Here is a 14234-nt window from a genome sequence, read left to right on the forward strand (position 1 = left end):
AATCAAGGCCACGTTACCACCCCTGCATTCCTGAGACTCTGACTCGTCGAACAAGGTGTCATTGTCTCGAATTGACCAATCATAGGCTGTTATAGCCTCCACATACACACAGGCAGACAAGAATGGATGCATGGTTCACAGACACAGAGAGGCCTTAGAGAGGCCTCAGGCTCTCAAAATGATGCCAAACTGCTGTATTTGGATAGATTGAACACTATTAGTGATAAAACAAGTGAAATATAGAGTTATATAGTATATAAAAGTACTATGGAACAGCTGCTTCCAAAATGACAAATCAGCTCGACCTCCCGTGACCTCTCTGTACTAAACCCTCTAACTTTTTTTTGCTTCACTTTATCAAAGCAACTATTTGCAGAGAGACTTCTGACATGTTGTGCTATGATTAGCTTTCACCTGCATCATTAAAAAAAGATATTCATGCTTTCAGTGCTTTTTTTTCAGGCAAACCTGAAACTTTTCAATTTGAGCTGTGTGCCATCTTCATTCACTATTAACCAGTAACATATACACAATAGAACACATCTGAACACATCTCACAAGTGTTACCTGTATTATACCATCACAATTATCAAAGTAGACCTTCTAGTTACAGATTTACAGTCTTTTTAGTGTGGGAAAGCAATTTTCGAGCAGAGGCCTAAGAATAGGGCTAGGGTTTATGAGGTTCATTAGACCCTCCCCTCCTGGTGAGTGTCCATTTCTTTAGTAGACTTTTATCATAGAAAGTCCAAGTTAAGATAACCTAACCTCACAGGATGTAGACTCGGGATATAAGCCGCCACGTATCAAACAAGGCAGAGGCTTTTGGAAAGAATCTGGTATTGCTTTCTGGTATTACAATACTGTAAGCAAGGTTATGTATTGCATTTTTTAAATCAAATTTTAAAGAAACTGTCATAGTAAAGAACACACCACATATGGTGGTCCCCAGCTCCTCCAGTCTGCAGGTGCATGAATGTGCATTAGTTATGATCCTGATGGGCAGGTGGCACTTTGCATGGCAGCCTCTGCCATCAGTGTAAGAATGATGTGTGAAAGGGTGAATGATGACATGTAGGTTACAGTGCTTTGAGTAGAAAGGCGCTCTATAAAGTTGACTTTTTTTAAGCAATCAGAACAGCGGGAACTGCATTTGCATTCATCACAGTCGCCGTAACACCCAACATCATAGCACTACTTTTTGTGCAATCTGAGCCGCTGTCTGCCACCAATCTTTGCAGTGTTTTTTCAATTTTTTTACAAAACACCTTCCACTTTCTGTGCCATCTATTTTACAAGAGCATCGTGGGTTCATCCTGTGCTTAGCGGCACCCGAGACCATTGAGATTGGTTTCAAGAGACACAAAGAAGGCAGAGCGGTTTCCCCCGATACCAGAATGATAATGTGTGGAGCCAGACCTTTCTTCAACTCAACACTGTGGAGATAGGTCTGTCAATGCGACACAGATGGCATCATCAGGAATGTTTTCTTTGACTTGGCTCTTAGCCATAACCTCGTGGAAAGACATGGAAACGTCTTCCAGCTGAATAAACAATGTCCACATACCGTATGAGCATATCTGCTGAAAGATATTATTGCATATTATTTCACCCTCCAGGCCAGAAAGCACAACATCATTCTTTTGACCCAGTTGGTCAGAAAGAAATATCTCATCTGGATTTGTTAGTGTGCAACATTATTGAGCCTTTTTTCCCCTGAACATCTGTGATTTTACACTTCACCACTTTGCCATGCATGTATTTTCTCTCGCTCTCATTGTGTCACTTACTTTCTCTCCTCCAGAGTGACCGGTGGTGAGTTGTTTGAGGACATTGTTGCCCGGGAGTACTACAGCGAAGCCGATGCCAGGTTAGTGTAAAGCTCTGTTGTATTTCTGAGTTGACTGTATAAATGTGATGGGAAACCCATTTAGTCTACTTTGGCATCAAAGGCATATTCAAGCAGATACGCACTACAGAACAAAATGATATCCATGCAGAGCATGAGATTACCTATAAGCTGCTTTTATGTGAATTACACACAATAATACAGGCCCTCTTCATGATGCAGTGCACAAGTGTTTCCTGTTGTGCTACCTTTGATATGCCTTTTATTGCCAAAACCTCTCTTACTTCTTGTTCTACCTTTGTCCTTTGATTGTGAATCTACTTTCCCCAAAAGTACCTTCTGACCAGCTGTTAAAATCCACTTAAAAAAGAACCCTCTCTGATGTACCGTAAAGCTTGATTCTTTATGTCAGAGCATTTCCATTCAAGGTTCATCTAAGATTTTCAGTTAGCTAGATCCAAGTTTAACTTTCACTTGCTGGAGCAGCGGCAGAATTTGTCATGGTCATCGTCGTAACTCTTCTCATGTCAGACAGCTTTATGTGTGAAGGATCTGGATTCTGTTCCGTAGTGGATTTTATTGATTTGTAAGAAAATATTGAAAATATTTTAAAGAGGACATCTGAAAGAGCTTTATAGATGGAAAAGCAAATGCAACGTGTGTTGTTCTCTACTTGTCTATTGAAATTGCTTAAACAAACTGTTCAACCATGTGTTTTCCTTTCAAGAGTGACGTGAAGATAAATAACAATCGTCTTTGTGGTAACTACTGATGTGGCTAAACTAGCTTAGCACAAAGACTGGAGCAGGTGAAACAGTTCAAAAATACACCAAAAAGATCCCTGATTAACTATTGTCATGTTTACCTTTTTGTTCATGTACAGAAAATAAAGGGAATATAATTAGTGGTTTAGGGCGCGTTATGAGTTTGAAGTCTCTTCTGCTAACAGCTGGGTGCAGTGATTGTCCGACTGTACGTGCACAAAGGCCGATAGCAAAAGTTGTTTCCACTGTATCTGGCAGCCTGCATGATAGTTATCATAGTAATATGCTGCATTGTGCTGGGCGGATGGATAAACTGTTAAGAAATAGATTCAGCACTTAAATCTCCAGGCCAGCTGTTTCCCTCCCTGCTCCCAGTCTTTATGCTAAGCTAGGCTAACATCATCTTGACTCCAGTTCTGTACTTAAGACACATACATGAGATTGATACAGATATTCTCGTCGTACTCCTGAAGAGAAAGTGAATCATCGTATTTCTATTCCTTTCGATCCTCCCCTTTGTCGAGTAGGTGTTGTTGTTTCATGTGTTGGGTGTGTTCTGTCAGCCTGTTCTTGTTCCTCTGTTTCCTGACATTTACCTGTTCTCCCTCTTCCCCTCCTTTTTGCTTCTGGCCTGGTCTCTCTCTCCTCCACAGTCACTGCATACAGCAGATTCTAGAAAGTGTAAATCATTGCCACGTAAATGGCATAGTGCACAGGGACCTTAAGGTTAGTAAGTGATGACAGTAACAGCTAAAAGACAAAGGCCTGCCCACCTGCGGCACCTTGCCTCGCTCCTCCACTGCCTGACCAATCGACCAATTAACCTTTCACTGAGTGCCGCCTCCTCCCAAACCACACCCCCTCCTCCACCAGCCACCCACACACCGCCACTTGACAGGAGTGTCGGTAAATCCCCCTGCTGCAGGGCATTGTGGGCAGGTTGGCTGGAGAGGAGGCGGTAGGTGGTGTAGTATTGGGGGGGGGTAGATCTCATCATGGCCTGCCCCTCCTGAATGCCAGGGCACAAAGTGCATGTAGCATCTGTCCAACGCCATGCTCGGACACAGCCACTGAGAGGCTGTCACCTGAGGGAGGAGGAAGAGGAAGAAGAGCGATTTGTGGCTTTTGACACCAGTATAAATGGATGACAACTTGGGTTCCAAATTATGATACTAAACTTCAAGCACCTCCACCGTCACCATTACATCAATTATTGTAAGATCAATCGGACACTTCAGAGAGGATGTGGCTCCGTCTACATCAGGCCCGTTAGAGAGAAATATTTCATATTCCTCAACCAATACTGCCATTTTAATTTGAATTAGTTTATTTTATTTTTGTAGTAGTGATGGTCTACATAGGCCTACTTTAAAACGAGATGTTTATGTCAAGCCAAATCACAACCCACATACTGTATGTTAAAGTCCACAAACTATTCATTCAAGAGTACACCATGACACCCGTCAGCTGTGTACAAATCTGTTTCTATAGCTTCTAGCTAGCTCGCTAGCTGCTAACTACTGATCTGAAATGATAGCCCTGACTCAGGACCAGTCCTGAACAGTGAATGTGAGGCAACCAACTAGATTGTCTATTTAGAGAAAGACTTACCACGCAAAAGGATAGAATAGTTCTTCTTTCTTGAGGAAATATTTTTTGTTTGAGCGCAAATAATACAGACACAAGTGTGCAGAGATCATCCTAACCTGGCAACGTCTGCAAGTTTGGCCAAATCGCATATTTAGCATTGAGTAGCTACTGCCGACTACATATTCTGGCTACCCTTGTCTGCCTGTAGGCTGTAGCCAGAAGCACATTTGCTAAACTTTTCTTGCTTGTTTAGAGATCGTTACTTATTGCTGATTTTGGAACAAATAATAAGTCATTCAATCATGGTTTTGATACAAAAAAATTAATCATTGAGCCTGAGGATATTATTATAATTATTCGACTGTCCCATTAAAAGATGGCCACAAAAGTATCTCTCTGATCGAATGCAGAGACGATACGTCCTGAGTCTATGTTTCAAACACTCTTGTTTTAATATTTATAAATAGTGTCAACGTTTCAGTTTCAGTAATTTCTAGTTTGTTGTGTTGACAGAATAATGGAGGAACAAAACCTGCATTCATCACCACTGTTATTATTACCGAGCACCACAGCACACCTTCGTCTCCCTCCTCAGCCTCTCAGGGTCCGGCCTCCAGCTGGCCAGGGGCTAACACCACCTCTGTTTGGAGACTCTGGGACAGAGCTGGCCGTGTTGTCACAGTTGTAGATGATTACAAAAATTACACCTATGTTTTTCTTTCCTGGGCCTGTCACAGCAAACATCAGTTGGTAACCGTGGAAACACGGATAAACATTTTGAACATTGCGTCAGTGGTTCACTTAGCGGGCCTCATTATGGCTGCTGGAAGGGTCCGTTGCCACATTGCTGCACAGTCTCTCTGCTAACACGGCCAGCGGCTCCCCGAGTGTCAAAGCCAGCTCACAGCCACAGACAGTGAGTGATAGCTTGTCACTAACACATGGCCCCCTGGTGTTTGCATGCAGTCATTGCATTCAGCAGATCCTAGAGGCCGTGCTCCACTGCCACCAGATGGGTGTGGTCCACCGCGACCTCAAGGTAAGTACACTCACCGTGAAGATCTTTTCCGTTGTGTCCTGTGGCCCCACACTCCAACATGCTAACCCCTACCCCCCCCCCCCCTCCCCCGCGCGTTGGTCCTCTTCTTTTACACATCTACGCTGATCCAGCTCTACTCCTGTCAGTACACCATTACTTCCCCAATTCCATTGGATCTCCTATCTTCCAGTCGTGTTTCGATAATATCAACCTCACACTTTTTGATGGTCAGTGTTTTAAATGTCTGTTAAATCATATTCACAGTGGCATGGGTGCAACAATTGCTCTTTGTATCTATTTAGTGTGTCATCGTGGAAAACAGCCAATACAGCATCTGGGAACAACATCCTGACAAAGAGACTGACAGCGTTTTTCAGCCTCTGACGTGTTCTATCATGTTGACCTGTCGGACCACAGAGCGTTGCTTTTTGATTCTGGCTATTTGCTCACTTTTAGCGTTGAAGACGGTGTATTTAGGTATCACCTAACGGAACTAGCACTACACACAGTGCTGAGGAAGGGATAGGTACTGAAACCTGGTGTTAAATAGGCACAGGTGCCAAATTATTAAAGACTGGAGTATTGAAAACACTTTGACGTTATTGGTTCTTTTACTTTTAAAGGTTTGGTTTGTTTTATTATCTCCTCTGTTCTCTGTTGGGGCAGAGCTCCTCTAACGACACACACACACACACACAGCAAAGTCGATGAACAGCAGATCAGAGAGGTTGGGTGGAGACAGTGAAGTGAAGATTACTCTAGGTCAGGGATTCCCAAATCCTCTAGCTGCCTCTAGGGGGTGCGCGAGAGGAAAAATGTAATGGTGGTCTAATGGTGCAGTCCTGTCTCCTAAAAATTACGTTCCCCCAAAACTAAAATGCATTCTCAATTACGTTTGACCATAAACGTATTTTCTCCCTGATTACGTTTGTGTTTGACGTATTACAAATACGTTTCTCATCAACATATCTTTGCTGTACTCTAGTCTTTATTTTTCTGTGATCTGCCTCGCCTCTACCCCGCCACCCACGAGTTGTTGCCCCGCGGCCTGTTCCGAGGGCTGAAGACCTGACGATCGGGTGCCTCGCGGCGGGGGCGGCTGGAGACCTCGCGTCCCGGCTCTAACGGGTGAGCGCCCCGCCACTCGGAACCATAAAACCAAGTCCCGGATTTCACCCGGGGGACATTCTGGAGGTATTGTGACCGGGTGATGTGCCTTGTTGCTGGGGAGGTATGAGCCGAGAGTGGCGGGGTGTTATGGACGTTTATATTACAACTCGGTGTTGTTCCCGTGCGTGGATGAGCGCATTTCTGCCGGAGACAGGCGGCGTGTTGTGGTAGTATTCTGACCGCGTAATAGGGAGAAGGAGAGGCGGTGGTGGAGAGGGAACAATGTGAAAGAGATGGTGGAACGTATGATTGGAGAGAGAGAGACGCAAACAAGTTGGACGTGATCCCGCGTCCAACAACACTGTCGCCGCATCGATGCTTTGTCCGAAGACATCCTGGCGACATTAGTCGGTCGCGTGAAGAAGAGTGAGTTTTACTCTCTGCAAGGAGACGAGTCTACAGATGTGGCCAATCTGGCCAATCTTCTGGTGAACGTCCGTTACCTTTTCGAAGGCACGGTGCAGGAAGAGTTTTTGTCTTTTTTATCTTGTAAACAAACGCCACGCACGAGCAAACTGTTCTCTCATTAGTCCGATTTTTATGCGGCTATAAAGGCTCTGTTGCTTTTTTTTTTAAGGTGTGGGGGATTGGGGGGGGGGTGCGTGACCCCGGTCGGGATGTTTGGGAACCGCTGCTCTAGGTCAGTGGTTCTCAACTGGTCTGGCTGTGGGACCCACCATCACCCCATAATGACAGGCCGGGACCCACGACCCAAATTATATATATATATATATATATATATATATATATATATATATATATATATATATATATATATATATAATTTGGGTATATCTATGTTCAAGAACTCTAGTAGTAGTAACGTCTCTGTGTAGTAAACAACTGTCAAATCAAATAAAGAAAGTACACATCAATTATATTTCAACAAATATTATTATCATTTTTCAAATTTAACTGGATGGACTATAAATAACACATAGAAATACATAAATAAATGTTCTTCTCATTTCAAGTAAAATAACAGCTGGATTAAAAAATAAATTACGCAACGAAATTCAATTTAGAAAAATTATTTTCACTGAATTGCCCTGCAGCTTTAAATTCAGTTCATTCAGTGTGAAGTGAAAAAGCCACAATATTATATTTTTCTCATCTTCCAAAAGGAGAAATTAGTGTTTGAAGAATTCACCTCTATGAGTCTGTCCAGTCAGAGTGTAATAACTCTGGTCTCTCTGGACATTTCTCTCTTTTAGAAATCATCCTATGATTTGACTTTCACAACTCACACTTCAACAGACCTGCTCTGCCTTCTGTATCCTCGTATCTCCCCCTTGTGTCACGGTGTGTGTACATCTCACTCAAGTCAGGAAACTTGTCAGAATACCCATATTTGATTGGATGAGCTTCATCACGTGATGCGATTCACAAAGCACTGGTCTGTATTTTTCCTGCACTGCTGAACAAGTGCCGTAAATGCAGGAATAATTCCGCTGCATAAAAAATACCCTTCAAAATAAAATCACAACTTTTTTTTTTTCCTTCTTTTTTTTGTCAGGCGACCCACCAGTTGAGAATCACTGCTCTAGGTGATGACAACTACGCTCTTTACTGTTGCAATAAAACCTTCACAATCAAAAAGCCAATTCTTTATCCATCTGTTGAACAAGCATAAACATGTAGAAAAGTGATTATTCAGTGTGATCTGTCTGCAGTCTCTCATCCACCGCTGCTGTTTTACACAAGCACAGCGCGCTAGCTTGGCTCATAGAAACGTCAAAGCAGCTGCTCCTCCCTCTACCAGCGGTACCTGCATGCAGTGAATCAGCAGAGGGAGGACTGATACTGACTGAAAGATGTTTAATAATATAAAAAGCAATTATTTAGTCATGACATCGCATACATCACTGCTTGTTATTGAGTTTGATTGAAGTGTGTTTTATGATGCCTCACAGCCCATTGTGAGTCGTATTCATTCAATCCCACAGCAGTGGTCGTTGCAGACGCCTAACGGAGGTCTGCGTACACTGATTGCACCTTTGTAGTTGTAGTTAAAATGATTATGCCCATCGTTAAATGACTGCAGGATTGCTGGCATTGAGACTTTAGTTCTTTGAACAAGTTATCTTGCTCAAGTTATTTTCTCCTGAAATACAACTTCCCCTGTTTCCCAGTGTGGTTTTGGCTGCATTTGGAGAATAATGTACATCCATGGAGGATGCCCACTTATAGTAGTAAAGTTGGTTAATGTACTCAAACACCATCTTCTAACTGGGTCATAGAACTATTTCTAATTGAAGGATACAGATGCAATATGGGGTTCGGGTCACTTCTGATATGGACTATTTGAATGCATTTAACTGAGGTCAAAAGTCTCATCATGGTGAAACGTTGATTCGACATTAGTGAACATTACTTCCACAGTGGTCTCCATCTTTCATGCTGCTTTTTCTCCCTGTGTTTGCTCCTAAAGCTCTGATTTGCTAATCAAATGAACCAGGTGTGTCTGAGGTTTGGTTTATACACAGCAATAATAAGCTCAGATTTTGCATTTGCCGACTGACCTCGTTGCACTCTGATTGGCTGTTGCCAAGCATCTGCTATGGCTCACTGCAGAAACACAAAGCAATACAAATACAACCTTAACAAATAAGCAAGCTGCAGAGCAGGGGCTCCAAAACACTGTTTGCCACATTGTGTGTGTATTCATGTGATTTCATTTCTCAAGATAAGGGTTTTGAGGAAATACGAGCAAACAGGAAAGTAACACATAGCTGTCTTAATAAAGTTCTTGTAAAGCTCTAAAGTTTATGTGAAGAGTTTCGACACGTGTTTGTTTTTGTGGAGCAGTAATGGCCCATTCAGGCCTGCTACAGAACATATTACATGATGGTAGTTGTGACCAATGTAGCCTTGAGCTGCCCTCCTTGAGCTACAGAGATCTGGTTTGATCGCTTCTTTCTAACCCTTTACCTCTAGGTGTATTTATTTCTCAAACTTGCAGTGTTGAGTCTCAACTGACGCAGACTCAAGAGACATCCCTTGAGAGCCTTTATCAGACTTCTCACAACTCCCTCTGGAGACAAAGGATTTGTATAACTTTTAAATGACATATGCAGAAGTGCTCCATAAGACGTTTTCAACAAACTTTGATGTGTACAATCTGTGTAGTTCCCCTTAAGATCCACTTCCTAGCTTTTTCAGAGCTTTAAACCAGAGGAAACTCACTCATAAAGTACCAATATCTCAGTTTGAATTCTGACCACCACTAAAACACAACAGATCAGTGCTGAGGACCCAATTACTCACCCAATATGCTCAGCACTTGCTGTTAAAGGCTTCTCTTTGATCTGCTTTGGCTTGGATTGTTCCTCATTTGTATGTCCCTTTGGACAAAAACCTGGCAAACAAATGCATGTTCTGTAATGTTAAGAATCTGAAAAATCCACACACAGACAAATGACAAATTAAAGAAAGAACCTGAATAAATGCCCATGCTTCTACACACAAGGGCTCACTGAATGGTTTGATGAGTAGGAAAGTATTAGGAATTATATGTCATGCCGTCACGGTCTGTGATGACACTTACGGGAGATTTCAAAGTGTTTCTCCATCAGCATCAACGGGTGTTTGGTAGTAGAGTTTAGAGACTCAGAAGCTATGACAGAGTTATGAAGCTGTTCTGGAGTTTCATGGTGGACCAACACCTTACTCAGCCACCCATCCGTAGTTCACTGACTTGTTTTATGCTGCATTCACATGGAATCAGGCAGACAATATAATTTTGGTGAACAAGGGCAGGACTGTAAAATTCGATAACGGCAGTGGTAATGGTGGACTACATTGCTGTCCAAAGTTAAAGTATTTTTACTTTTTGCTATCCTCCACAACGACATTTACAACTGGATGTTAAGTAGTTCTCCCACACCGGAGACAGTTGGTTATATTTGTAACAGAATATTAGGAGAAAGCTGCATTTAGAGCATCATCAGTAGAATATTTAGATAAAATAGAACACACAAAATAATTGTATTTCTTATTTTTAATCACCATTGCTATTTCCTTATCTCTCTAATTTTGGTCTGAAAGAAAATCCCAGTTATGTGCAATTACTAGTGAGAGTAAATTGTCGGATAATCTCTGATATTCTCCTTTGAGATAAAGATTTTAAAACCTGGGGAGAAGTTGTTTGTGTTTGCCAGCAGGTTGAGTTTGTGCCTTTGTCAGTAATAGTAGTCGTCCTCCAGACCGAAGCAGAACCCCAGCCTGGTTTAGCCGGCCAGTAATTCTATTAGCATGATGACTTGCTGTATTACAGAATCCAATTACAGCCATTGCACACCAGTAGCAAGGAAGGAGCATAACTCCTGATCAATCTGATATCAACTGCACATTGCAGAAACAAATGCAGAAACAGTCATGTCTTTGAGTATGTATACCCAGCAAATATGTTCAGGCGGTAAACCATAAGTAGGTTGTGGAAGTTTGAGTCTGTTCCACAGCGAGGAGGCCAGAGCACGTGTCCGCTGCTTTGTACAGTCGATACGCTGCAACAATAAATCTACCAAAACTGGTTTACAATTAACAGGAATTTAATCCCACTGATGCAAGTACGATTACAGTTACACAATGGAGTAAATTACTCCTAAGAAATATTACAATATTAACCCACTTTGGAAAAAACTACCTCTGGTCCCATGACACAGCCGTCCCAGGCAACCACACGCTAAAAAGAGGCAGAAAAACACTTTCTATCTCCCGCCCTCATATCCGTTCGCAACTCCTCCCCTTCCGTTTATCCCAATTCCTATTAGCTAACTTCCCTGTGCACTTCTGTAAACGCCTGTCTTCATGACTCTCTTTCCCTGAGTTTCTAACACATTCATAGACTGTCAGTTATGGCTTAATCCCTTCTATGATAATCCTTCAGTATAAATGTTAAACTTCTGCAACTTGGCAGAAGCTTCATGTCTTTCAGCTACTAATCCTAAAACACTTTATGTTTATCTTAATTATGCATTCCCAATACACTTATGATTATGACTATTTATGAATTCTTAATTATGAATTATTAAACACTTTCATTATATCTACTAAACACACAGTTCTATGCTCAAATTTCTTACAAGGTCACAGTTAAACCAGGAAGTCCGACTGTAAACTGTAATGGATGTTAACAACAAACGGGTAATAATGGTACGGTTTGCCCTCCAAACAAGTCTAGCGAACTTCAGGGTTTGTTTAAAAGTTGGCTGATCATCTGACCCCCTTCTCGGACTTCTTTTTAGCAATGTCTGTGTTTCTAGCTCTTGACATTTCATTTGGGAATCAATTGTTAACTAACAGAAATGATGGCCCTAAGGACCAAAATGAGACCCAAGTTGAGGGTAAGAGAATGGTGAGAAGGGGCGGAGGTAAACCGATGGTGAGGAGCGTTTGCAATGACTGCATGATGCTGATGAATGCATTTACCCAGAATCCTCCCTCTCTCTTTTCCCTTTTGATTGATTTTATTCCCCCTAGCAGGTTTTTTTAAAAACCTTTATTTAACCAGGTAGTCCCATTGAGATTAAAAATCTCGTTTGCAAGATGTAAGTAACAATACAAGATGTAAGCAAGATGTAAGTAACAATACAAGATGTAAGCAAGATGTAAGTAACAATACTACATAACATTAAGGAGCAGCTTTTGTTTTTTATGCTTATGTGTTGCTAAGAAGACACCCCAGAAGATGGGTCACTCAGGTATAGTTCCATCATTGTTCAAAGTCAAAGAATAACTTCATGATGTTAGTTGTAATGAATAAATATATTTTAAAATCAAGTACATTTCTCTGGCATTTATAGTTTTCTACTGTACCGAAACGTACCGAACCGTGGCTCCACTGTATCGTACCCAACCCAACCGTGAGTTTTCTGAACCGTTACACCCCTACTAATATATATATATATATATATATATATATATATATATATATATATATATATATATATATATATATATATATATATATATATATTGACGATTAAACGATTAAAATATTTAATCGCGATTAATCGCATGGATTTTTGCGATTAATTGCATTGTTATGGCAAAGTTCAACCATGAATTCAAAAGTAGTGTATTGCGCACTTTTATTTTAAAAGTACTGCTATATGAACAAAAGGGCAATAACATTTGGTTCACGAGATGCAGGCAGCATGTTTCATACTTAATGTGAATATAATTCATACTTTGTTGGCATCTTATTCTGAAAACCGGATGTTCGTCTGAAGAAACCGGATGTTGTCTCACGTTAATGTTTCTGCTAACTTTCAAAGTCCTTCGCTCGCTCCCGATCTGTGCCGTTTAAATGCGTTTACGGTGAATGTCAGCATGTAGGTGCACTAACATGTGAGTGTCTGCTGAGTTGACCACGGAGATCTGAGTGTCTGCTGACTTTACCAGCGATGTCCAGTAGTCTCCAGGGAGAGCAGCGGAAGTCGCCTTTTCTCTACGGCAACCCTGAAGGGACATCATATCTCCAATAGAAAACCATAAACATGAGACAGTAGGATGAGATAGGATGAGATAGGATGTTTGCTGGCTTTTATCCCACTGTTCTTGTCATCCTCTTGTTGTTATGTATATATATTGTCTCTTGTCTTTCAGTTAAAAAAAAAAAAAAAAAAGAATTAAAATTATAATAAATTTTAAAAAATGCGTTAACGCGCGATAAAATAATTGTTGGTGTTAATTAATGAATGCATTAACGCGAAATGAACGCGTTAACTTGCCCAGCACTAATATATATATATATGTGTGTGTGAAAGAAGGACACAAAAGCAAGCAGGTGTGTCAGGACAGTTGGAGGCAACAGGTGTCCTGGTCTGGGTCTTTGTCTGCTCATTAATACAAGGCCTCCGATGTATCGACAGATCATCTTCACTCTTTAGCAAATCTTGAGATTGACAGGAATAACATTTGAATGTGATCACCAAATTCTCCATAGAGCCTAATGTGGCTTCTCAGGTGTACCTTCTGAGAATATAGACAGGAAGCCTCTTTCTGTATCATCAATGATCCAGAACCAGAAACATGTTTCGTTACAAACAAATCACGTTTAAAAGGGAGGGACAAAGCAAAACAAATTCATTTATCTACTACTTATCTGTTCAGCCAAATGGCAGCTTCACTGGCAAAGATCCTCTGAGTTATATGGTGGCAACAAAAACACTTTGTTTAGGTTAGAAAGATGCTGGTTTTAAATATTTATATCTACATATTAATGAAGCAAACCCACCCGTGTTGTGCTTTGCTATTTACTTTGCCAAACCTGAACTGACAGCTGGCAGTTGCCTAAACATCAAATGTCAATCATGCTGTAGTGGCTACAAGACAATGTTTTTGTTGAAACAACTTTAACATAATTTGCAGATCAGAACGTTTTGTGTATTTGCAGAAACTTTCATGACAACATTTTTATGTTGATGAAAAGAAAATTGCCTCAAAATTGATTTGCTGTTGCACATTAGAATGCAAGCGTAATTTTCTTAGGAGACAGGTTTGCATATCCACACTACATTTGAGGGAGTCACGATGACACTTCTATCTGTTGGGATTAAAAGGGCTTCTCCATTAGCTTGCACAACAGCTGGTTTCTCACGATATCCCACAAAAACCCATCTTCAAGCAATGCGTTTGAACCCCAGTGTTGTGGACCAATCAGCACCCTGTGAGGAGCTACTGGTAGCCACAAGCAGGATTTAGATGTCTTCAAAGACACTGAGAGGCGACTGTTCAAAACAACTGTAGCTTCTCAAGAGGTGAGCGTAGATGCTGCAATAGCATCAGTTAAATCCTAACTACAGGGATTGTCAAGTGA

The 14234-nt window shown here is 41.3% G+C and overlaps 1 protein-coding gene across 8 annotated transcripts in view; it reads left to right on the forward strand.

Moving 5' to 3' along the window:
• camk2d1 (calcium/calmodulin-dependent protein kinase (CaM kinase) II delta 1) overlaps window positions 1–14234 on the forward strand; it is a gene marked incomplete at its 3' end in the record, with an annotated part of 107688 nt that overhangs the window by 59731 nt on the left and 33723 nt on the right. For 4 of the 8 annotated variants that reach the window (XM_079295335.1, XM_079295331.1, XM_079295336.1 and 1 more), the window contains exons 5-6: window positions 1805–1870; window positions 3267–3339. In XM_079295335.1, the coding sequence (XP_079151461.1) occupies window positions 1805–1870; window positions 3267–3339 (139 nt within the window). Of the gene's footprint in view, window positions 1–1804; window positions 1871–3266; window positions 3340–5169; window positions 5243–14234 lie in introns of all 8 variants that reach the window. The other 4 variants (XM_079295330.1, XM_079295333.1, XM_079295332.1 and 1 more) reach the window with 1 other exon arrangement.

The sequence above is a fragment of the Melanostigma gelatinosum genome (genome assembly GCF_949748355.1).
Source record: "Melanostigma gelatinosum genome assembly, chromosome: 23".
Lineage (NCBI taxonomy): Eukaryota > Metazoa > Chordata > Actinopteri > Perciformes > Zoarcidae > Melanostigma > Melanostigma gelatinosum.